This window comes from Haliotis asinina, chromosome 6 (assembly GCF_037392515.1).
Source record: "Haliotis asinina isolate JCU_RB_2024 chromosome 6, JCU_Hal_asi_v2, whole genome shotgun sequence".
NCBI lineage: Eukaryota > Metazoa > Mollusca > Gastropoda > Lepetellida > Haliotidae > Haliotis > Haliotis asinina.
In genome coordinates this window covers 40,546,825-40,574,754 of record NC_090285.1, presented here as the reverse complement: position 1 = coordinate 40,574,754, position 27,930 = coordinate 40,546,825, and the positions used below count along the sequence as shown (strand labels likewise).

General features: G+C 39.4%; 1 protein-coding gene across 1 annotated transcript; it reads left to right on the top strand.

The window, feature by feature from the left end:
- Positions 1-3,684: 3,684 nt before the first annotated feature.
- On the top strand, positions 3,685-21,995 carry LOC137286269 (uncharacterized). Its single transcript, XM_067818024.1, has 6 exons — positions 3,685-4,239; positions 13,585-13,611; positions 16,542-16,880; positions 17,181-17,660; positions 19,059-19,140; positions 20,217-21,995. Exons 1-6 carry the CDS (start codon positions 4,170-4,172, stop codon positions 20,467-20,469), a joined length of 1,251 nt encoding a protein of 416 aa, XP_067674125.1. The 5' UTR covers positions 3,685-4,169; the 3' UTR covers positions 20,470-21,995.
- The last annotated feature ends 5,935 nt before the right edge of the window (positions 21,996-27,930 follow it).

Genomic DNA, 27,930 nt, shown 5'->3' with positions numbered 1-27,930 from the left:
ACGTGATCATGAATGCGTACAAACACCTACATGTGCTCACAGCAACGTGCAGTGAACTTGGACACTGTAACTATGAGTCACAGTCCACTTACCTGTGAATGGGTGCCTTTTATTACCTCCCTTTGCTTGGTCAGCCATGTCACAGTAGCCAATGAAACAAGCCTTTACAACCGAGCTTGAAAGTGTCAACGAGGGTTTGCTAGCAATGCCACTCAGATTCAGGGGAAACATCATTCAGATAAATTGAAAGGTATGAAACATTCAAGAATATATGCAAGAACTCCTCCTACCTCTTTCAGAATATCTCTGCAAGAATTGTAGTTGGTTAGATAAAAGAGCGAGTACTGATAGTGAGTGAGTGAGTGAGTTTAGTTTTACGTCGCACTTAGCAATATTCCAGCTATATGGCGACGGTCTGTAAATAATCGAGTCTGGACCAGACAATCCAGTGACCAACAACATGAGCATCGATCTGCGCAATGGGGAACCGATGACATGTGTCAACCAAGTCAGCTAGTCTGACCACCCGCTCCCGTTAGTCGCCTCTTACGACAAGCATAGTCACCTTTTATGGCAAGCATGGGTTGCTGAAGGCCTATTCTACCCCGGGACCTTCACGGGTACTGATAGAGGCCTGACGATTGGTACGCTTTCGAACGGAGACACTTGGTTGGATAAAAAGCCAGTAAAGGGAAATAATGAGGTTATCGGATTTAACCGTAGATACATTCAGGGTACAAGTGCCGATTTACAGGATGTATTCCCTAGAGGTTATCGTGGGTGTATTTCATGACGCTCTTAGAAATTATCTCGCAACAGCCAGAAATGGTCTTCACACAAGGTAACAATGAAAGGTATAGAACTCGAAGGCTGTGACCAGTCGGTCTCCATTTAGATAGAGGACGTCAGTTTGTGAATACTCCGCTAGTAACGATAGCTCAGACATTGACTAGCCTTTGCAGGTGTTTAACGCGGATTCAGCAAGTTGGAGCATCTTTTCGCGAACAACTGTGTCGTCACTATTTCATTGGGATTCGTAAACGGATGATTAAGTTTCAATCGAAATCGTGCGGTCGCGACAAATTTTAGTTAGGTTCTTTCTGTCAAGGTGAATAAACGTGTTTCATGGTTATATGTGCACATCGAACCTTGGTAGGCAATCGAAACCCGACCTTCGCTGTAACGGGAAAAATCACTAGCCTACCCTCCACATTTGGACACATACGACTTTCGTTAGTAACCTCCTGACTTTAGTCGTATAATGAAAGAGCGACACTGCTGTAAGTCTATCAGTTTTACGACATTTCTTTGAAATTTGATTATACATATCCCTGCAGGGGTGGATTGGAGAAAACTGTGAGGGCTGCATTTACTCACAGTGAACCGTGAATACAACAAAATCCCAGACTACTGGCATTAAACACAATACCAAAGGTAATACAGTATGCCTGACCAGTCAGCGACCTGGAGGACAACAATAGTCACAGAATTTCCCGTTATGTGTCTGTCATCACCCAAGAAAAATACTGCTCATAGGCAGAGGTGGTTGGCTTTGACCTCGTGACCGTAGGGCATTTAGTGATTCGTACTTGAAACTACTACGAGTAGTGGGATTCATGTGTAGCGACAATATCAAAACAGATCGATGCATTTTGGGGGGAATAAGTGGTGAATGTGAACAACTTCCCAAGATTTTGAGGTAATGTTTCAGTATCGGCGTGAAGACGGTGTGGTGATTTTATCAAAGCTGTATACGGCCGATTATCATTAAATTTTAGCTTTCAAAAAAGTTTCCTTTGAAAACGTTTCTTACGTCATCGAAATACCATGAACATTTTAATGATGTCATATTTATATATAGGATGAATAACTAACCAAATTGATAATACCATTACTTCTGTCCTAATTTAGTCCAAAGTCATATATACTGAACAGCAAAAGAAACGCAACTCTGAATTTCTGTTAAGGTTATTAAATAGAAAGCTTTTCAATATACTCCTATATACAATGAGAGTTCCTTTTTTCGAAACTTGCGTTTCTTTTGCTGCTCAGTATATGTCACATGGTTGATTAGGTGTCACTGTACTCCAATACCATGGTTTCATTACTCATGGTTTCACTCACTGTTTTCAACGACATATTGATTGAATGAGTTTAACTGTACGCCGAACTCAGCAATATTCCAGCGCAAACATAGATCTGGGATATGATGACATGTGTCAGTCATGTCAGCGAGTCTGACCACCGCATGTTAGTCGCATCTTACGACAAGCATGGGCTGCTGAACAACAATTCTAACGCGGATCTTCACGACTTGAACGATACAGAAACAGGTATCTACAGGTCCACTTGCTAAAGCTGAAATATTACTAACCTATAAAACATAAACAGTGAAACTGGTATTTCATATTTAGAAAGTGGGTGAGTTGATATTTATATTAAATCGGCAATATGTCGGCCATATCTTGACGAAAACATTTAATTATCAGTAAAGATCAGCATAATTAGTATGTATAAATGATGAACAGTAAAACCACGAATGTGTTACTGAGAGAGGTATAAAACAAGCCCGCAACTAAAGAATATACTATAATGCAAGATCATACAATATAAAAAAGACGGGCTACAGCTTTATCGGCAACTGAAGGTAGATCACCATACTGGAGCGTGTTTGAGCCTAAAGCATCCATCGTTTATATATATGTGAATATAACACAACACATGTTAATTTTCATCCTGCTATGTTTAAGAACATTGATAATTGAAGGGAGATAACTCTTCGTATATCATTTAGGAGATGGTCTAACTTTCCAGAGTAGTTCGATTTTCCTTTGTTCGCAGGCTTTTTGGTCACAAATGTATTTTAATGTAATGTTTGCAAGGCTTTTGTTAGCTTTCATTAATGACAATCAGAGGGAGAGGGAGTTTGTTCTAGCACCACTAATACAAGTCTAGGACTTTTACAAATACGCGAGTCAGTATTAGCAATATTCCAGCAATATCATAGCGGGGGACATTAGATACGGGCTTCACACATTGCATCCACGTGCAGAATCGAACCTGAGCCTTCAGCGTGATGAGACCTACAGGTCACCGAACCGTCTTTAAAAATGCGAAGAACCAAACAAGTACGGGTATTTTGCAGACATACTCATATTAGGACAAACCAGGATTGGAACCCATCATCCGATTGTCCAAGGGGCACAATTACTGTGCGTTAGCCACCCTTGCCCAAAGAAACACCACACCAGGCCTTCTCCCAAAGTCTTGCACGGCAATAATATACCACCGGTTTCTTTTTTAGGCAGAACATTATTCTACTTAATCCAGTCACACAGACAGCATCAATTATGCAACAATTATTATTACTATTCATTACGTGCATTGTGACATAAATCTGATTTCCTAACGATCTATGTACTTTATGAAATAGCACATTGCCACTAATCTTCTCCAGGTTTCGTTTCCATAAGACGAGTAAGCCGAGCGCTTGTGCCAGTGACGTATTTTATGTGAAAGGCACCAGCGTCTGAAGAGTTCCTCCGTCTAACAGTCCAGCTTCTTCTGTTTGTCAACGTGTCAGGACACAGTGATTCTAAGTAATGTACTTATTGATCCAAACGACTGGCATTGTAATAATCTCTGATCTGGCAGGTACATTTCAAACCTTAATCAAGCCACGTCACGCTTCACTGTACATGCTGTTTTCATTTCCACCCGCCGAGTGTCCCCCTGCGCTATTTAGTCTGCGCAACCGGTTCTGGTGCTAAATATAGCAATGTACTGCTTAGGTGTAAATGTTTAAGTAACAAAGAGGACCTTCGGCAGAAGTCCGACAATGCATGCTTATGATTCACGCAGTTTCTGATCACACGAAGAAGGCTGAGCCAAGCGAAACGCCCTGCAACGCTCCCAGCCATCCACCCAGACCCTCCTCCTTTACATACCACAGCGTAGAGCCCTCTATTCTTCTCGGGATCTAGAGCGCGCCCTCAATAAGCAACCTGTTTGGCACATCGGGAGTGTATTGTAAAGATCCCGTGGTACAGTGAGAAACTTGTTGAACGGGTGCTTGCTGGATCTGGCGAGTGTATCCATCCTCTACCCCGCGGTGAGGACTGAATTTTCGTTTCGTGGTGTTCAGAGTATTTCCGTGTGGACTATTAAACATGGCTAGGTGGGCCATGTCCTTCTTTGTGGGTCTTTTGGCTCTGTGCTCGTTATCAACTTTGACTGAAGGTGAGTTCACTGTTTATATTTTTTTCGAGACATTCGTTGTAATGGCGGCATACCACTTCCTATGTTCACTGATGACCTGCAGCCACGCTCCACATCAGACCACTGTGACACTTTGTTTTCTTTGTTTATAAAATTCTTCACTTCAACGCACAAGCACGTCCTTTAGATATTACATGCTTAATCGGATTAAGTAGCAGATTGCATACCTCTGTATACTGTTTCTACCCAAACCTATGTCTTTGTATATTGATGAATGTTATTAGTAACAGCAAAACATATTAAATACGTGAATTAACTTAATGAAGTTTGCTATGGTGCCAATCATTCTGCCATTGTGTTGAACAACGCATGTAGGTCCCTGCAGTGACAACAATCATTCAGATAGGGTCCGTTTTCTTCGTTTGACGAATTTCTTCAGCAGCTCACCAACACGAACCTACCACAATCCATTTCAAAATCCTCGTCTTGGGGACAGGACAATAACAAAGAAAGGCGTAGGCAAATATAACCCAAGATGACAATAAAGATTGAATAGGGAGCCTCCATGTGTGTTCAACTCTTTGTTACTGTACACGGGGAATATATATTTACTTTTCCAATGTACCCTACGGTTTCACATATGCTGGCAGAACATCGTGGACTGAAGAGGTAAAACGACACATACATGACGTAGAGTCAGACAAGAGTGATATTTGATATACGTACTTGGTTTATACAATTGAAGAGGCCAAACATTTCCAAGCACGCAATATATCTAACTGGCTTTGCTTAAAGTTTAATTTTTACATGAATAGGTGTTTATAAATCACTTTCAAATGATGATTGTACTAAGCAAACAATAATAATATTTTGCCACTCGAAGGAGACCCATCACCAACACATGCAAATGCACGTCAACTACTCACAAACACCGTTTAAGCAAAACTCGAGTGACATGCTTTGGAACCTTATTATGAAGAACATGTGCGATTGTACCTCGAAATTTGCAAAACACCAAAGGCAACAGCTGTTGGAATATACCGATTTAAAAGAAGAGATGATCACTACAGTCTTTTTGCAGAGAAAACACACCGATGAATTTCGCGTTAAACAAAAAAGTATATCGAATAAAGTGAAATTAACATTGCGAATTCTCACAATTTTACATTGCCAGTTGAAAACATAAATCTCAGAATTTTATTCAAACTGGATAAAAGTTGTTCAACAAACGGTCATAGTTTCAAATACCTTTATTACATGAAATGAAACACCGATAAGAAATTGGGCTGGTCTAAGTTAACGCTCATCACGTACGTGCATTTGTTTCTGATCACTGTTCGAACTACTGTGCTTACCCCCTTGTAATACACACCAATAATAACGATTTGAATCATTGATCGTTTGTTAAACAACTTTTATCCTAATTTGAAGAAAATTCTGATACTTAAATTTCCAAATGGAAGTTAAAAAACTGAGGATTCGCAATGTTATTTTCACTTTATTTGGTTTAGGTTTTTTTGCTTAAAGTAAAATTCATCAATACGGTGTCTGGAAACAGACTATCAACGTTTCGAAGTAATCCAACTTGTCATACAATTGTGTAGATTGGTTTTGAACCTTTATACACACATCCAAATATGAAAACAGGTGATGCGGTGTCACCAGTGTCGTTTCTTTCTTGCCAACGAGGGTGTATCGGTGGAGTTAATTGTTTGATGCTTATTGTATAATATCTGATCATCTAGACATTTGATGCTAAAGTGAAATGTGTTTGATCCTCCTCAAATTTTACATGTCGTGGCATTGGCTTTCAAATGAACATTCTCAAATAAATTCTTTCCCAGAGCACACGTGTTTCCAAAACTGAAATGGAACCTTTTTTGTGTTCCGATATAAGACTAGAAAAGTCATGACATACAAGTTTTGTCTGGGGCTACTTGTCACGCTTGGCGAGAGACAGAACAGTCTAGATGAAAGGTCACATGCAAATCGAAATCTATGATGTCAGCATGTGCTGCGCAATTACAGCAAGGTCAAAACAAATATGTTTTCCGTCACAGAGGAGATCATAACATATTATGGTCATGACCTGGGCATGGATTAGAGATCATGTAACTAAATGACATAAACAGTCGTAAACATCACCTATTCTGACGGATGTGAGAAACGGCATGTTGGGGCATTGCCACGTAAGCGATATGTCGAAAGTTGTCCAGACACAATACCTGCAAGAAGTAATCGCCGATGTTACACAATTTTGGCCAGAAGGTGAATGACCCCAGAGTAATGACCCTTGACATTGTGATCCTTATACCAGTATACGTAGTAGTTCGGTTTAGAAGTTTTCGAAAAAGGAATAGATAAAGCGATTTGTGAAATGTTACATAAAGTTACGCAGATCATGGCTAAATAACTGTAAGGTTACACATCTTCATGGTATCATGGTTGTCAAGTATGGACATGCAGCAATATTTCAGGCATATTTCAGTGTGTTTATCGTGATCCCGGGATCGTGCAAACCATAGCTGACACACGTATAAATATTCGGGTTACAAAGACACCCTCACGAACAAGTAATGCGTTGATACGGAATGAACCAGTCTTTCTTCTGGGTATGATTCTCAACAAAATAAAGTGTCTGTAAATCACGGTATCTACATAGGAACATATTACGTGGAAGAGAGTCAATATAATGTACTGCGTAAAAACTTAATAGCAAAATATAGTGACGTTTAACCAAGAAGTGCATGTAAGAAAAAATATGCTATTGTTATATGTATCTCCGTTGTTGTCATTTAATGTACCCCAATCAGAGAACAACTCAAATTTGCAATCACATTGACAATGACAGCTTCATAAAATAGTAGTACTAGCAGGCTGCTACTTCAGATGATGTGTGTAATACTTGACAATATGCCCCCTGGCAGCATGCAGGTATTTGAGAGCAACACTTCACAGTCAACACTTTAAGGCCATGAGGGTTAAATATATATAAATATGTATATACATCTTGACGTTTGTGCAAGGTACACAGTACGAAGGCGTTGACTATGTGTATAATATAGCAATACTTGCGTATACATGGAACTTGCCAAAATCATAATATAGTCGTTATAAAATGGAAACTTTACTTATCAAATAGTCATCACGGGGCAGTAGTTGTCAGTTTACTTTATAATCTCTGACTGACATAATGCATCGATGCAGGAATAATAAAACAGATGGTTGTATGTAGTTGAATGAAACACAAAAGTCATTTAGTTTATGCACATTTAGATAGAGGTAAAATTTACCAGGAGCATCCTGTTGATTCAAATGATTATGTGTAGTATATGTATACTCTTAAAAAACAATAGGGGATAATGAACTTTCAATTAGGATCGGAAGTGTATACGTTAAGAAACGGTTCAAGGACAGACATCTTATGAACGCATTGCCCTCTATTAGAACCCCTAAACACAACGCATGACATTCACGTGCACAACGCAGTAACCCCATACACGTGCATGGGGTTCCCATTCTTGATTTTGACGTTTTTTTCAAGAAGATCGAGAAATCACATAGGATATTAATTTTGACAATCATCGTGCATCACACACTTGCTAGTGTTTGTTTGCAGTCGTTTGTTTTAAAATGAAAAACGTATACATGCAAATTACACGCCATACACCAATTATCTTTCAAAAGCGACTACATTCCAAATAACTATGCTTGTAAGGAAGTGCAAATGGTGATGCACTCTCAAAATATTCAGTAATATCATATCTACATTGATTGACTGCGATAAATCTCCTAAATATTTCTTATTGAGTATATTATGAGGCACAAACTGGCATTGAATTTAAAAAAAAAAAAAAAAAAAAATCAGACTAACCATTCAATACCATTGCGTACGAGGAACTTGAAAACCTCTTCCCTTTACAATTTCCAGTTGAGATGAACTGCAACGTAAATGAGCAGATGTATTACAAAGAAAGAAACATATTGCTTTCACATTGTAATCTTCCTACCAACCACCTCAAACCAAAGTTTGATTGAAGAGACTTCCTTTCCAGGATATACGTAAATATACATGACGTATATGTAACTGTGCTTAAATGCATTTGACAGCTTATGGTATTTGGATTACATTCCATGAGAGAGAGAGAGAGAGAGAGAGAGAGAGAGAGAGAGAGAGAGAGAGAGAGAGAGAGAGAGAGAGAGAGAGAGAGAGAGAGAGAGAGAGAGAGAGAGAGAGAGAGAGAGAGAGAGAGAGAGAGAGAGAGAGAGAGAGAGGAGGACACGTGTGACATTGTCTGACATATTGATATCTGACATGATTTGAGCGAACCAACCTCAAACTGCTTCATTGTCGAAATGATAGAACTTGACAAAAGTGCTGCACAAGAAAACATTATTGTGGACCGCCTGTATTATTTATACATTTCATTTTATAACAGAAATCAGCTCATGCTTACATTTAGTTTACTTCAGAGGCCGATGGTCACTGAAAGTCACATACAATCAATGAAGGGCCCCTCAAACAAGTAACCAGTATTTGATTACTTTACCATTGCTCCTTGGAGGTATAGAGGCAGCACACGTGTAGTTGTGTCCGCCCAGATTCAGTTGCTTGTGATGAATCAATGTGTAAAACACACTTTTGGAGTCATCCGGGTTGATCGGGATGAAATATAGCTAGAAAATATGTGAAAGCACACGAAATGTCTCAATGATCTAAAGTAATGAGACCTTACATTTCTGTGAATTTTCCTTTGTTGTATATGTTTACTCGTTTGTGAGAGCCCTTGTACAATATTGATTTTATATCGCATTATAAAATTTAAACTATCTACTAGGACCCGTAAAGATCCTGGTTAGAACTGGTCTTCAGCAAACCATATAAGAGGCGACTAACAGGATCGATCGGTCACACTCGACTGACACGTGTCATCGTATCCAAATTGCTTAGATCGGTGATCATGATGTTGACCACTGGAGTGTCTGCTTCACAGGCCGCCGCCACAAAGCTGGGATATTGCTGATTACACCGTTAAACAAGGAAACAGACATGTCTAATGTACAATATATTTAGTGCGCAGTATTTCCTGAAAACCAACGAACAACTCAGATGTGTCAATGTACGCATTCAATGTAACAAAATAGGTATCTATTATGTACGTATTGTTTTCCGTGAATGAAAATGACTTTGCATTGATCCGAGGCCACCGGGAGGTATGGCTTGAGACAACATATCAAGGGTCAAATGCCATTATCGTATGACAATCCATTTCCTCTTTACAGGTGTATGTATTGATTGTATTGTCTATCGTTACAATTAAAGTGCTGGACAATAGTGGCTGCACATTGATGGTTGTATTCTGATGATGCATGCCTTCAACGATTATCAATCATGATATCTCCCGAACCGTCTATTTGATGGCTCCCCCGTTTCCAAAATATACGGAATGATTTCGATGTTCCAGTAGTGAATTACTCACTGTAATTCAGTGTTATGAGTTAGTCAGTATTACAGAACAGTTTACTCTTGTTACCCTGACACACTGGTTTACATGTCCAATGAATTCATGTTTGCTGATCACAACGCACAATGTGGACATCCACTAGAATTTCACTGATTTTGGGTTTGTTAATTCACGTAACTGTCATCAACATTTTAACTTTTACTGTATTAGAAATTGGTTTCAGTAGACATTCAAGACTGATTTGTTTTGTTTGACACAATACAATAAAATGGAACGATAGATTTATGGCTTGCCATAAAACCGAATTCTCATTGTCCTCTGATGAAAAGGCTATAGCCTTAGGGGTGTCCCTGTACGTATTTTTATATCGTGAACGCCCGCAAACATCAGTCTAGTTCCTCGGGTGAGTGCATGAAGTCAACACACACAGACACACACAGACACACAGAGACACAGACACAGACACACACACGTGTGTGTGCGTACGTATGTGTGCGTACGTATATGTGTGTGTGTGTGTGTGTGTGTGTGTGTGTGTGTGTGTGTTTGTCATGTATCACGCTAAGTATTGTCACAACATCCAAGGTCAGACATTGTTGATATCATATGAGGATCAGTGCATGAGATAGAAACTCACGCAATGAACCATGTCGCTATGCCTGACTGCCTGATAAGATTCAAACAGCTGACTTAATGACAGTCAAAAGAGTGTTGTAAATTTAGTCGAACCTGCGTCTTCTCATGTGAAACAACATACCTTCTCGCAGTAAAACAGGTTGAGAAGATAATATAACCAAAACGCTGAAGTCCACACATCATAAATTGTTGATACAATATGTATTGACAAATCAAAGTCATATACAAAACAACAAAATGAAGACATCATAAACTGTTAATACAATGTAGATGTATGTCTGAATTATATATATATGGATAATGGAACAAAACAAAGACTTGTGTAATGGAGTGTAGATATATGGCTACATTATAGAATAAAATGAAGTTATCGTGACTGATATAACATCAGTTTATACAGAAAAGGATATAACAGAATAGAGATGTGCTAACTTGTGATCACAGTGAACTTAATAATATAAATATGAAAAATATGAAAGAAAATGAAGACATCAAAAGTTTCCAATACAGTATAGATAAACACCAAAATTATAGAAAAAAGACATGATGCACAATATTCACTTCTTAAACTTAAAACATCAACCCGTTTGCATAAGGGTTCGCATACTGCATTCACAACTGGACTGTAATATACCATTCTTCACTGGCATGTTCGCCCATACTAACACCCTATGTATGAAATACGATTATGCATTCCTATATAACAAACAACGCCGTCCCCTTAGGCCACTGAAGTGTACACCTTATTTAACACCACCCTGCCTCGTTCAAAGATTTTCTATGATAATGCAAAGTATCGTGGGAATATATTTTTCGTGAGAAATACTTACAGTTTTTGAAATCTCAGCTAATTTACCAAGCTTGCGAGGTAACTGAATTGATAAATTTGAATTGTATAAAACGAGTTAGACATTTTGAGATTCGTTTTGTTTGTTTGTGCCATTTATGCCTGTAAATAATCTAGCCATGCCGTCGGTCGCTGATACGCAATGGATTATGTCACATATAATAAAAACCAAATCCCTTACGTCATCTCTTAAGACAAACATTGGTTGCTGGGGACCTCAGCATAAAGGTGGTTCACGCTGATTGCGTTTATTGTTAGATGGCAGATAATCGCTCTTGCAATAGGTTCAAACTTGCGCCTGAAGCAATGCAAAGCCGAGTTTCTTGAACTAAAACTAGTTTATCTGTATCGGGAAGGAAATCAGAGAGCACAATAGATACCGTTTTTACTGAAAAGGACGAACACCACCTACATGGAAACTCATTCACCTCGCTAGCTATTCTAGAAACGTTCGTAGCCCTACGAACTTACAAGCCCATTCTTAACACATTGATTGCACTATGAACGTTAAGCATTGCTAGGGATACGGGCGTTTCTAGAATAATGGTAAAGGGTTGTAGATACAGGCAACACACGTTATTATTTAGCTGTTGGATATCACGCTTGTTTACTCTGGGACGTTGGCACTACAGTTACTCTTGAAATACTTGTGAAACACCAAAACTGCTAATGAGGAAGATATGAGAGATGTTAAGATTACTGATTGGTATAGCTCAGTAATTCTGCTCATTTCTGTAAAACACAAACGAACTCAATTATAGATCACACGTTATATTGTCCCATATCGTTTTGAACACATTATTTAAATTAGAAATAACTCTTCTTCACATGTCACCATACACGTACTTTAGCAATTATGTTGTGATTTTATGCATTAAAATATTATAAAAGTGATTTTCATTTGATCTAAAAGATAACGTGGTACAAATAATTCACACCCCTCATGACTATATGAAGTTTGTTTGTAGAATGTGGTGCGTACATACTTAACAGGACAAAGGCGGGTGTGTTTGAATAATAGACACTTATTTTTTAATTTTTTAACTTCAACTTGATTTAAAAATGAAATGCCCTGAGCAGCAGCTGAGCTTGCCAACGTCGTTGTTACGATGAATGACGAATATAATATTTATTGTACCCGTTCTCGCTTAGATGCTCATGGATAAAGACACTCCTACAGTACAAGTAAATATAGGTCACACATTTCCCCCCTAAGGTAACTGGGACATGGGATACGCAGATCCCTGTTTATAAAATATCTCCTACACATTGAATAGAAGGCACAATAAAGTTGATCATTTAGCACATGGATGGGCTCAGATTACGCCCAGTGTCCATAAATGTAGCTGTGTTTGTTCAAGTAAGGTTTGAAGTACTTAAAATAAACTCCGGATTCGTGGTTTGGGCCGATTTGAGTCACATGTTATGCAATAACCAGCCTGAAAAACTGGTTTGGTACGATCGAGGACTCCCTGGAGGGATGGGTTTTCTGCTGAAATGCGCACATTATTCAGTGGTACGTTGTTTGTGGATAATATTACATGTCTCGTCGACCTCACTGCCAACATATTCTTTCGAGTATGAACACCGTATAGATATGCATTTAGAATGCATGTTGATTTTGGTCAGTTTTAAATAAACAAATAAAGATGAGTTTATTGGTGAGAATATTGAGTTGAAGTAAGAGCGGGTATTAAGAGCATTGAAACTGATAATCCATCGCGGAATTTTATGAATAATGACTACACAATTCTCAAATATTCTAAGTGGATTTAAAACGGTGTGGATTTCACTTACACGCATAATAATCAGACATTACAGTTAACTTTTAATTTAATTTCTTAATGAAACAACCCATGAATATACGGGTTAGAATATTAATCTTCACTAACTCATGCCTGTCGTAATAGGCGACTGAACGGGCTCTCTGATTGATTTGACACATGTCATTGATTCCAGTTGGGCAGATCGATGCTCATGCTGTCGACCACTGGATTGTCTTGTCCAGACTTTTTTATTTACAGATCACCTCTTTATAGTTGGAGTATTGCTGAGTACGGCGTAAAACTAAACTCATTCACCCACTCTTAATGAAACAAACTGTTCACGTCACTCAATGAGGGCGAAAATATGTCCTTATTTTTCGAAGAAATTACTCGGTAACCCCCAAATTTGGGTTCGCATCTCTTATTGGGTAAATATTTTAAAACCCATTGTTAAACCGCTTTGACAGGTGAATTTTTTAACAGCGTCGAAAACAATCTTATACGTACGCGTAATACTGATTTACAATTGTTTCGTTAATAGGTTTAAGTATTAGTTTAAGGCCTGTATTACTTTGGTGTTTTGTATAGTTTAATGATCTTGTAAGACTGGTTTTATTGGAGATATTAAAGAATCATGTTTTTTCTGTTCCAGCCGCCTGTCTGACGAGCGGCTCTGATGGTAAGTTGTTATTTACATATTTCTTTAAAGTGCAAACATTTACACGTACATTGCCGGAAGGAAGGTGCGTTTTTCCTCTGATTCCCCTGTTGCCACTTTCATTGTGTTCAGTGCACTGAGTTTCAGGAGTCAGTGTAGCAACTGTTTTGGTTTTAGAATGAATGACATTTGCTGTGGAATACCTACTTGTCTTTTTCCTTATTTTACTTAACATAACTCATGTTTTGCCGTTCAGATGTCTCAGTGCGTGGTCGTCCACCGTGCATATACATTTAAGGTGTTATTTATATCCACGCCTTTCCAGAATAAGAAATACATTGCTTTTGAGGACAAAACGATGGAGTGGACAAAACGAGGAATGAGGAGCAGCTGCTTATCAAATGACCCTGTTGTCTGAATTTTGATCACATTTTATATAGACAATTTTGCTTGGAGAACAGACAAATAACATTTTTACACATCTCTTTGTTTTCTTTGTGATTTTTTTCACGACAGTTTCTCACTTATTTGGGAGTAGATAGAGGAACAGCGTTATTGCAATTACACAAAATTACACACCACAGAATGTGTATAAGTTGTTCATCAGTAGCTACCCTTTGAACGTTTATTTGGAGAGTGTGCGTTAATGTGTGAGTAGGGCATATTTTTCCATCACAAGCTTATGGGATAATTAATTCAGTGTCAGTTAAGAACCTTTAACTAGAGTTACTTATCATTTAATCATAGCATCTTTAAAATAAATACTATTAAATAAATTTCGATAACAGTTGTGTAAATAAGTGTTTTATGATGAGAAGTTTAATTAATAATTGATATTATTCGTGGTTCTATCCTCAAAGTACTGTAAAATTAGTGTCTTCCTGGGAGATTACGTAAGTCCCAAAACACTTGTAGCAAAGTTGAACGTGCTGCTGTTTTACCGCTGCGTATATGCTATTTTCATTTATGGCTAGGTTGTCAAAATTGCTAACATCTGAATGGATGATGTAAATCCAGCGAGGGACCATGCAGGAAGCATGTCCCCATGGTCCCTGGCATGGTGATCTTCCTTCAGTTGTTGGCAGTTTATAATCTGTTGTATTGTCCTCTAAGATGTTTTAGGTTTAATTACTTGTTATGCATTAATTTTTATATATGTGATAATCTAGTTGTTTTACTGTCCTTCTTTGACATTTGTTTTTTATAATTTACCTTTATTTATCATTACTCTATAACTTGATTCAGTCATGATGTGACTGTAATATTGTCAAAGTGACCTTTCATTTTAACTCGGACTGATACGTTCCGAATGAATACATTTTAGACAGTGGTCTAACTGCTGCTTAGACAAAATGATATTTGCGTGTATATGCTTGTTAAAAGAATTCAATGGTGTATGGAAAAATCTCTTTTTGCCCAAACTAACTAATTAACCACCCGGAATAAGGGAATATTGTTAATATTACCAAACTATTGGTTCCAGGTACTGGAAACCAATTATAACTGGGACGTAGCTGAGACTGTTTATGATTAGGAAAATGCGAAACGGTTTAGAGAGGGCACCTGCTTAGTCGGATATCTGTGACTGTAGACTGTCGAACTCATTTACTTAATTCAATAAACTGGTTGTGGCCGAAATAATTCCTTATTGTAACTTGTTTTAAATGGAAGTTACTCTAGCGGGAGGACCGATGGAATACCACTAAAGTACAACAGAAGTTTTTGAAGGCTTTTGTTATTTTACGTATATTATAGTACACCACTCTCCACTAAACACGGTTGAAGCTTGGTACCTCACGACACATCACTGACCCTATGACACAATATATACTTTAATGTGCTATTTCTACCACAACTGCAATGCTTGGTTAATGTTTGTGACAGCTGGTTTTGATGTCAAAAGTTAGGAATGAGAACATGAGAGAAAAATGTTGACCTGCACATGTGTATGGGAAGGTGTAAACCCCGCATTGGGTATAAACATGCCAAACAAAACATTGTGTCCTTAAACAGGTATGTTTAGTAGTGCTGACCGTAGATGCACTACATCGACAGAGACATAGACAGTCTATTCCAACACACTTGCGATAGCGATAATCTGCTGAGATGGGGAATTACACCGCGGCGACAATACTTGCGGGGAAAATAGCAAGATACAAGATTTAAATCGTTTGATTCACCCAGGTTGGCTGCAGTGAACGATCCGATGCCCATGCTTCAAACATTTCAAAAATTAACATTGCGGTGTTCTGTAAGATAAATAGGTTGTTCACTGGTCCCTAGGGCCCTTGGCTTGATGTTTGTATATGTTGCCCCATGTCCTTCGGGCTCAGAATACATCACTCCATTCCCCTTCGTGGCCAGTGAACAACTCAAAATGGACCCCGAGCCCCAAGTGATCAACGTACTTGTCTTACCGAACACTTCATTGTTAATTCTGAATTGTTTGATGATTTAGAGTTATCTCCCTTCGAGATCATAGCGTTATTCGAGATAATGAATTATTACCACGAAGTGCCAAATGAGTTGCGCATTCCCAACGGGGTACATTGAAAAACACATTACCAGCATATATGATAAACCATATTTAGATCATTGGCTTAAAGTGAGTGAGTATAGTTTTACGCCGCACTCAGCAATGTTCCATTATATGGCGGTGGTCTGTAAGTAATAGTGACAATCCAGTGATCAAAAACATGAGCATCGATCTGCGCAAATGGGAACCGATGACATGTGTCAACCAAGTCAGCGAGGCTGCCTACCCGATCCCGTTAGTGGCCTTTTACGAAAAGCATAGTCGCCTTTTATGGCAAGCATGGGCTGCTGAAGGTCTGTCCTATCCCGGACCTTCACGGGTCGTTTACTTAAAGAAAAGGGTGTGGACATTTTTCTGAAACGTTCTGTGGAAATTATAATATGTAATAAAGTGAGTCACGTGTTTTGTATTGCAGTTATCCAGATGTGTCAGAGCGGAACAACATCAGGGAACATCCTCTACATCGACGCCAATACCACCATCCAGGGCAATGAGCTTTGCTCCTGTACTGCCACTCAGTCCAGACAAGGGCAGTTGGAGATATATACTATCACGGGATCAACCTTTAGTAGCTGTTCAGTACGAGTGGATGTGTTTAAACAGATGTCAAGCCAATATTCAAACATTTACAGCGTTCACTGCCTGCAGGATACAGGGTACACCGGCAGTGTAGCAGCAAACACTGATGTCTTGTACAACATGACAGGTCCCGGAACCATCGACGCCTGTGTCATGATGCGCTCTTCTAACACAGGTATTTTATCACTTGTGTCTTTTGATATGCGGAGTTGTTGACTTAACAATAGTAATATGAGTAAGAGCTAATATTCCATAAACACGAAATCTCAAGGAAATATGTAGAAAGTAGAGGGCGACTAAGTAATTGTCAATGATATACTAAACTATCAACTCAGATTTTATACGTTTCAAAAGATGTAAGGCAAGGAATGTCTGCTTTCAAGCTGTGTGCAGTTTTCATATGTAGGATAAAATTAGCATTGCTATATGTACTGTCTTCTTTTAAATAGTTACTTTTTATTATTTCCATGTATAGGATCAACGATAACAATAACTTGTTCACCAAAGATCCAAATCGCCACAACGACTACTCAAGCCCCTACAACACCTGATCCAACCACACAGGCACCGACAACACAAGCCCCAAGCACACAGGCACCGACAACACAAGCCCCAAGCACACAAGCACCGACAACACAATCCCCAAGCACACAAGCACCGACAACACAAGCCCCAACCACACTGGGGCCGACAACGCAAGCCCCAAGCACACAGGGGCCGACAACGCAAGCCCCAAGCACACAGGCACCGACAACACAAGCCCCAAGCACACAGGGGCCGACAACACAAGCCCGAAGCACACAGGGGCCGACAACACAAGCCCCAACCACACAGGGGCCGACAACACAAGCCTCAACCACACAGGCACCGACAACACAAGCACCGACCGGATCTACAACGACACTATCTGCCCCCACAGCAGGATCAACGGAAGCTCTGTATGACAAGTTCCCAGGTACGTGATATATACCATTTCATTGGATTGTTTCCCGTTTCAGTGGAAAGTGTCAGGTACTAGATATAGCAATTGTGTAAGCTAAATATCCTCCCACGTGCGATGACACGTGTCGAAGGTGGCTAGACAAGCTGCTACTTGAGATTACGCTAGACAAGTTGCCACCTGAGATGCCGCATGTCGAGGTACGCTAGACAAGCTGTTGGATGAGATGACAATGTCGAAGATTGCCAGACAAACTGCTACATGAGATGCCAATGTCGAGTTACGCTAGATATACTCCCGCATGAAATTACACGTGTCGAGTTACCCTAGATACACAATCCATCGTGAGATCGAGGGCAAGGTAAACTAGAAACGCTGTCATTAAAACTTAGTTTCAAGGTGTACTGTATATATTGTATCTAGGGTCGACACATACCCGTCTTCACTAGGTGTACTGCTACATTATCACGATATTACACGTTTTCAAATACGCTGGATGTAATCACGATATTCCATTTTAACCTCGCTGTATGCCTCACACAGTGACAATTCAAATGAGCGAGTGAGTGCACTTAGCAATATTCCAGCTATATGGCGTCGCCATGTAAATAATCAAGTCCAGACCAGACAATCAAATGATCAATATCATGAGCATCGATCTGTGCAATTGGGAACCGATGACATGTGTCAAGTCTGCGAGCGTGACCACCCGATCCCGTTGGTCGCTTCTTACGACAAACATGAGTTAGTGAAAACCTACTCGATAAACTGTATAGAACGATTGAATGTCCAAAATGTTGTCGACTTGTCCGTGGTTCCGTGGTAATATGATCTTTCGTCAACATCACAATGTTCAAGTACAGCAAGTACAGCGGGATCTCTACCTAATACAGCGTGTGTGTTATGCAATTGAATGATGTATACGTCGTATACCAAGTCGCCTAGATAACGTTTGTGATTATGCAGCGTTGTTTTAGAGAAAACGGCAGGCCATTCCACAAGCCTCCCATATCTCCATGTTTGATAGACTCTATGTACTCAGTGCACTACGTCTTGCGAAACGTGTCCTGCACATCAAATATGCTATTCTGCCGTCTTACATGGAAACGTTTCATTTTTCATATTTTCATGCTATAGGTCGAAAGTGACTGTGTCATCTATCCATGCATTGGCCTGTCCGTGACGAAACGGAATATTTCACGTAGTGACATGAGCAAGCTACTTTCAGACAACAACTTGAAACATTTTTAAAAGTTCCCTTTATTCTAATCTGGATACGTTGTAAATAGTTCAGTCTAAAAAATGATATCCTATAACGCGTCTTGCATTCCATTAACTCAACATGTCTTCAAGAATTTCAAAATGTTTCTTTGCTGGCATTTGTTGTCATACGGAATCCCTCCCGTGTTGCAGTGCCTGAGGTTGCTGGTGGAGTGGCTGCTGGCATCGTCTTCATCATTTTGCTGATCATCATAGTCACTTGCTGCACAAGCAGGTAAGATACGAATATATTTAAGTTTCAGAACTTGGTGAGGTAGACATGTGGGGGGCGTATCCAGACTTGTTGCACTACTGGCCAAAATGTGTTCCTACGTCGACTTTATGATTTACCGAGTGAACAATTAGCCTAGTACCCTTGCGGTGGGCAAGCCTAATGGTTAACGCGTTCGCTCGTCTCGTCGAAGACTCGGGTTCCATTCTCCACATGGATATTTAAAGTCCATTTCTGGTGTCACCCGCGGTGATTTTGCTGCAATATTGCTAAAAGCGGCGTAAAACATACTCACTCATAACGGCGTCCTCAGTTCCCACGCATGTATAATCTCTCTGTGTGAAAATAAGCACGCAGTTATGATATGGTCGGAATCGTACAAGCAACGTGAGATTCTTATGCTCGTATGAATGTACGAAAAACTTATCAAATTTATTAAATAGACGGTCAAATTTGGAACAGAGAAAATATAATCCTGTTAGTCAGAGCTCCAGCATGTTGGCTTAGATTGGTTGTGCCCATCTGGTGTACATGTAGCTAGCACTTGCACAATTACTACCATACTGCTATACTTCTGTATGATATGTGACTGTTGGTTCGACTGGAGTTGAACAGATGATGATAAACCTGTCACAACTTATGTTTCAGTTATGTTTCATGTCACTCAGATAAGCAATGAACTTTGGGGTTTATGTTCAAAGCGAAAATGGCGGTACCACGATTACAAGTTTTGCTTTCTATATCCTTTTTAAAATAACTTAAATAAATATAGGTCTCAGAATAAAATAATGTTCAGAATATAATTAGCCAACGGGGGAGAATGGGTCACTTGGTTTGTTTCAAGTTCTCTTTGAACATTGTTGTAATTATTATTTAATTTAGTATTTATGGCCACTTTGTCCCATGTCGTATTGGTGTATCACTTTGGGGAACCCTCCACCAGAGGTATGGGGGGGATATGCATGTTCATAATTATGAAGAAATCGAGAATTGGAATCTGTTGATGACACTGGGTAAGTATTGTATAACAAGTCCCATTTTCGAAGTCCGTTTCTGATAGACTGTGCCCTTCAATTCAGGAATCGGTCAGAAAAGTCTGATGAAGAGATGCTAAGAGGTCGTGAGAGCCCTGACACCGAGATGACCGAGAAACAAGACGGAGAAGGCTATGCCTTCGACAACATCCTCTACCACGCCACGAACAGCACCGGCAAGTCCGTCACCCCGACGGTGAGCGACGCAGACACCCAAGATTATCAGGCGACCAAAGGCCTGGAGGAGCTGTACGCCTCTGTTAACAAAACCATCACTGATTCCACTGACATTATGTGAACTGCCCAAGCTGTGGTTTAAGAAGACATTGAAATTAACGAAAACGATGTTATAATTATACCTACGAGAACGATGTAATAATTATACATACCCTACGAGAAATATTCTTGTAAGACATGGAAACTTCCGTAAAGTGCACCTACTCTTTTGACAGACATTTGGTGTTTTTACTTCAGATTGTTACTATTGATACTCAAAAGGAAATTCAATTATTTTCTAACACTTGGACGTAAGGTTATATACTCATGTAATATTTATAAATCTCGCAATGGAAGAGCGTCCCTGTGTCGGTAATGCGGCTCTTTGCACAAAGAACGCAATAAGATCCTTACATCTTGTCAGAGTCAGTATTCTAATCGTGAATGAGATGATAATCAAAGCGTATCATTGTACAAAAGGACAAGGAGGCAGTTGTATATAGTTCATAGCACTGTGTCTCGTGAGTGGCATGTCTTAGCATGTCACTATAGAGTTCACGGTTTGTACACACCGTGTTTGCCACCACTTCCCAGGAGTACATACTTAGCACCGTGGTAGTAACGCATGTTTGTGTTGTGAACGTTAATACATACCTTTTAGAATGTCTTTAAGTCCAAATGAATCTGATGGTGGAGGGACGTAGCTTATGTACATCATTGCAATATTATAATATGTGTTAGCATGCCTGGGCGGTCATATACAAAACAACCTCAGTGCAAAGACTACCTTAGTCTGGATTAAGATATTGGCGGTACGGTCCGCTTTGTACAACGGCAGCCAGTTGTTTTGCCCAACCACATGACTATGGCCCAGAATGGACGTGGCACATATGTGATTATTGCATGTGGACGTCTTAAATCAGATACCAGTTAATCAATACATGATGGCGGTCAATGATTATCCGATGAACACAATCGCATTAACGGATGAAGTAAAGAACATTTCTGTATGTAACTTATGTTAACATAAACACCTTCTTCCAGTAAGTAAACGACAACATTTCACTGTCATCATCTACGCAGATTCTGTCCTTGTTCATTGTCATGCTAACCTGTTTTAATCTATACCTTCCTTACAATTAGTCAACCACAGCTCAAGAAACACTACAATGGATCATTCCTCCCGAGGACACATAATTATCACATTAGGACACCGTCTACTCGATGAAATACAAAAGAGAAATGTTCGTTTATATCTATCTGTATATATTAGAGGAATGTAGAGAATCATGAGAAAAATTCGTTGTTCAGCATAAGCGAGTGCTCATATAAGTGCTTCATGTCTTCAAAACCAGACTGTTGTAAATAAACATATGTTACGAAAATGTTAAGAACTGAATTCTTTGTAAAGACACTGTAATATTCAATACCGTGATAACTGTGTGTTGTTTTAACATTGTCAGTCCTTTCGCTTTGGTTGTTTGTAAGCAAGTTGTAGAGATGTGATATTATCCACCAAGTCGTTTTCATATTTTCTTAAATGAAATATATATTGGAACAAAATTGTATATTTTTCCTTATACTTTAATAAAAAAGGATTTCACCATATTTTATGTCTTGGTTTAATTGGTTCATACCAAAGAGAATACTTCAAACAAACAGAAACGGTGAGACAGTTGAGATTGGTCATGACTGTCCCTTGTACAACACATGATTCAGGACTCATGTGAACATTAGAACACCAGTTCAACGCTGTGATATTGCTTCATTTTTCCTATTAACTAAAAACATCCATTCAACGAAACACTTATTTGTCTTTTCTTAATGCACTCGAAGTCTTAAATATACACAACGTTACACATTTTACCTTTGAAATTATTCTATCGCATTGCCAGATTAACATCGATGATCATAACATAACTTTGAAACTTAAATGAAGGAAGAAAATATAGTTTCAGTTTATTTTGTACAGTGTTTATGCATTACTAAGGGTCGTAAATGCCGATTGGGTGTCAGGAGAACCCACCACAGTTACCTGTTAATATGGCCGTTTCACATTGTTCTGGCGGAGATGAAAGCTCCAGCTCTACACTCGCTTGGTCCGTCAGGCAGTCAAGGAATGGGGGCTCTGACGACCGGGATTCCTCAAGTGAGTGAGTTTAGTTCTGTGCCCTACTCAGCAACATTCCAGGTGTCGGTCTGTAAATAATCGAGTCTGGACCAGACAATCGAGTCATAAACAGCATGAGCATTGATCTGCGCAATTGGGAACCGATGACATGTGTCAGCCTAGTCAGCAAGCCTCCCCACCTGATCCCGTTTGTCGCCTCTTGACACAAGCACAGTCACATTTTGTGGCAAGCATGGGTTGCTGAAGACCTATTCTACCCCGGGTCTTCAAGGGTCTGATCCTAACTAACCGCACTCCATTCATATACTGGCATACATTTAAACAATAATTAAATCAACACCAGCTTCTATACACGCAGAGGTTTACTCCGTCTTTCTGTTCATTACAAGGAGACTGGCACTGAACAGGACAAGCTTCCACGTGTAACTACAACGGTCACATTGCAAACGTTCTGCTGACTTTGAAAACCTCTACATTTTGCTAATGCAGACGGTGTCTTTTTAATGAATCTACCGATATGATATTTCTGATTCGTTTAAAGAAACATCATCCCATGGTTTCATATCGTACCTCGTCAAAACTACTGTAAAATACTCATCGGTGATAATACTTCAAGACTATTTTGGATTCTGTATCTCCCAGTTAATTACATTCTGTATCACTGATTAATTACCAAGACGTGATAATATCAGCTCTGTCACGAAATAACCAAAAATTTCAACAGTTGGTTTGTTATACTCTTTTTGATTAAAGATGCATTTATAGAACATATAACATAAGCATGAACCCTCCTAGGAGATTCCGGTATGTAAAAGATCTCGATTACATTTTATTTGTAGGGCGACGTGACTGGATCGTCACGGTTTGTAATCTTGCGAACTTTGTCATCACAACCTTACGGCCGTAACTAGAAATATGAAAAGTTCTTTCGGACCAGACCCAATTATTTACAGACGTGCAGTTGGAATACTGCATGACTGGAGGTTGGCATGAGGGAAGCAGGTCGTGTTTATACCTGTAAAAACACTGTAAACGCTGAAGCAAATTTTGTATCGACAGGTAGAAATGGAATTACAGCTTATAACTAGAGAAGACAAAGCACCAGGACATGTGCACAAAAACATAAAAAAGTATAAAATAAGTTCCTTAGTCATCGTGGGAGATGAACATATAGGTTTATGGTACAGTGTTACTGTACGTGTATGTGTGTGTAGGGGAGTGCACGTGATCACTGTTGTCTGCAAACATTATTTATTTATTTATTTATTTATTTATTTATTTATTTATTTATTTATTTATTTAGATCACCTGCTCAGAGGCGCTTTGTTTTCCCCTCGATCATTGGATATTGAATGTTAGTCTCAAACGGCACGGATATGTCAACTCCTTGGGGATCACAACTCTTGCAGCCACTAGGAGCATCGAGTTAATGTTGACTTTCCTATCCTTACCCATTCACAGCTGGGTGTATTGGGACATATAGTCATAGCATTTTGTCCAAGTCTACTGCACGTTGCTGTACCCGCAACTAGGTGTTTGCATGTGTTCATGTGGCCACCATCTGGTCATCTACCAACGGATTCGTGGGTTCTCTTAAGTGCACATGGTTGTGTACTGTACACTAGGGGTTGTGACAACACTGAAAGAGTCTGCACACAAAGTTGAATCCACGGTTTTTACACCCGATCACAGGTGGGCTCGATCCCGTCACCTCAAGTTCGCTGGATCACTAGCCTGGTGCTGTAGCCAGCTCGTCCACCGCGCCCGATTATCATTTTTACTCAGCAGCAGCAACAACAACGATAATATCAAATGGAACAATTCTCATATATATCTGGTATTTACTTCTTTCATATTCTCGTTGATATCAATGTAAAAACGTGTGGGCTCTCGAATGGCGGGTGTTAAAACAATCCCGTTCATATAAGCCAACTTAAACTGCTAAGGGGCGTAATGTTGTGTATGGTTGTCTTCCTATTGCAAGTGCTCTATTACCTTAGGGCGTGTACGCACAGAGGCGTGGACATACTGGTTTAGTTATCTAGTGACAGATTGTTTCCCTTCACACTTGGTAAACTGAATGTCGATTCGCATGAGTTCCAGTGTATCAGTTATGGACCCAGACATTTGTCCTGAACTTGTATACAGGGCGTTCGAGTCTAGGAGCTGTGTAATCATGCCAAGGTGACGTCTCAGTACAAAGTTTCATATGATAGAAACAGTCTGCCTGAGGACATGAGACCACCTCAGTCATTATTTGGAAGGGCGTTGTAAGGTGCATCATATGATACTGACGTTCCACGTGCAGTGTCAGGTTACTTGTAATCATCAACTGCTTCACATGTAAGGCATACTTTACCTTTATTACCTCATATAAACATTACAGTCCCTAGGTATGCTCTGGTGGTACCAGAAGGTATTGTCACTAATGACGGCCTGTTTTTGGTGAGGTATGGCAACTTACACCGAGTGATGTAAAAGTCCCTCAGGCTTTACAACTCGAAATATATTACTGGTTTTGTGCCCCACCACAACTGTTCGTATCACGCGTACAGTTTCTGATGCTGAAATGCTGTTTTCAGAGTGCTTTGAGAAAAGCATTGCGAACTTTGAAATTGTACATTGCAAACCCGAAATTACTGTCTCTGCCGTGCTATTTCTGTTTTTTTTTTTTCAAAAAATGGAGTGGTGAAATAACTAAGAAAATGATGCGGATACGCACCAAAACAATGTGACTTTCATATTTACAGGCGTATTAATCTAAAACGAATCAGTCTGATTTCAAACATTGTCCCGTCTTTGATAGTGACACATTAGGCTTTCCCTTTTCGTGGTTTGGAATAACGGTTGCTAAGGAAACCCCGCCCCTCAGTGAAACATCTCGGTTAAATTCGATTGGTCACATTTGCGCACTTGCATGTAAACACAGCGGCACAACCACACAATTCTTTCAGAAAGAAGACTGTGTCGGACAACTTGTAAACATAAGGAGTGAAACAGTCATGCACTCATTCCAAAATTCCAAAATCACAGTATGATCATGATCATGGATGGAGATGTTATTCACACTTGCTTCATCTTACTTCCAGGATGAATAGTATATGGAATTACTGTTGTAGCATAAATCCACAAATGACGTTAAATGTCACTGCTTTTCCATTTCAGTTAGAAATGATCTGATCACTGTAACATTTCGAATAGACAACTTTGGAACAAAATGATAGAAACACAAACACCAACTTAAAAGTATTATTTTTACTGTTTATTGAAAAATTATCTTGAGCCCTGATACCTAGTAACGGAAACAACTTTTCAAACTACTATGGCTCTGTTCCACGATGAAACACATGTCCACATGCATTCATTTCCAATAGACTTCAGTCTTAGGTAGCCGAGGTCCACCATTGAGCAGCCAATTCCCTTCCACATAATGTTTACCAACAGAACGAGCAAACAGTGGTGACAGCGTTGTTAGTTTCATATTTATTCGTATGTTAAGAGGGATGGTTGTATGACAAAACTTCAACTTTCAACAGTCAGTTTTCCACGTATGTCGAGTAATATTTCAACAGCTCTGGCAATTGTAAAGGTGCAATGGAACAAGTTTTTGTTAGCAAAACCAATTTCAAAGAGCACACACGGAAATATATACAGACACAAGGAAGAGGAGGCTCTTGTCATGTGCTCTTGTATGTCAGGACATACTGACTATTCATACAGGTAGAATGCGGCCTGACCTCATGTGAGCAAATACATCTACATCTTGCTAAATGCAGTTACGTAGCAAAACACCTTTATTCAAATGGCTGTCTATCGAGACAAGTAATGATCCTAGAAATGAGTTTGAGATATTCATTCAAAATGCATTTTGTAGTGACCCTTTTGTTATTTAGTGAATTTACTCCCATGGTCGCGAGGCGTGAAAGCCCGCAGGATCAGTATATACTGTGTAATTACTCCAGCGACTGTTTTGAAATTGCTGGCTACTACAGAAAGAGATTTGCACGTTCTTATGAGAGTCTTATTTCTTTACCGTACATATAGGAGTGAGGGAGAGACTTTAGTTTTACGCCGCACTCAGCAATATTCCAGCTATATGGCGGCGGTCTTGTAAATAATCGAGTCTGGACCAGACAATCCATTGATCAACAACATGTGCATTGATCTGTGCAATTGTGTCAACTGCGATCACATGTGTCAACCAAGCCTGACTACCCGATCCCGTTAGTCGCATCTTACGACAAGCACAGTTGCTGAAGGACTATTGTACCCCGAGACTTTCACGGGTCCCGTACATACAGGATGTGAAGAGAATACAATGTAACGATATACTTTCGATTCGTATAATGATCTGATGCTCATTCAAATATATCAGGATAATACTTTTAGGAGTGATAACGTAGAAAAATATACCACAGTATTCAAAAGATTTAAAAAACGAAAATACAGTGTTAAGCGAAATTCCATCCCTTTTAATCTGTTACAAGCAGTGCGATCATTCCAGATAAGAATATATAGATTCTCTGTAAGTCATGTTTGGATCGGCTTACGAGATCTGTTCAACTGCGATTCATGGTATTCCAACTGTGTAGATGATTCCATGTTTTGTATGAAAAATGCAATGGTAATAATGATATTATAGTACATAGGTGAATCGAAATCAGTGTATGCTCAAATGGAAAGCATAATTGCGGTATGTCAAGAATCCATATGTCTTAAAGCTTTTCCATATGTTCATTTTTGATGACATTAGTGGATCAGGATACACTCATCTTTCGCTAACACTTTTATAACACCTTTTGATTTTATGGGTATCACATGCTAGTCACAGCCGTCGTCTGACTCCGCTTTTGAGATACTTAATAGATAGATAACAGTAAAACAGTTCAATTTAAGCTGCAACACAGTCTTACAAGTGATTTAATCCAGAAAGTAAAGTCTACGAATCTCACAGCGCGGGGTTCCCCTCTGGTCCCATTGCCTGCACTAGGATCACACTAAACGTTTTTGAAGAACCAGGTAACAGCCACTACGCATGACGTCCGGGTGGAACTTGTCACTAAGGCATGGTGGGGTGACGGTCTGTTCCCGGTTGTAGAAATACCCCAAATTTATTGATAATTATATATTTCCGAAATCCGAAATAATGAGAATCTGGCATTTTCATTGTGACAACAAATAAGGATTATGTTAGGACTGTAAGTTCAGTCGGGTTTATTCAGCAATCCGAGGAAGACAGAGTCCGAGTTGGACAGAGTGCACTGTATTGATTAAATTCTTCCTGAATCGAACCTACCTGCCTATCTCTTTCAATTTTACAGTCTCTGAACCATATTGCTTTCCCAGTCTGTACAAAAGGCGTGTGTAGCAGGAATAGATTTGTTCCAGGTTCTGAAATCATCATCTCATCGG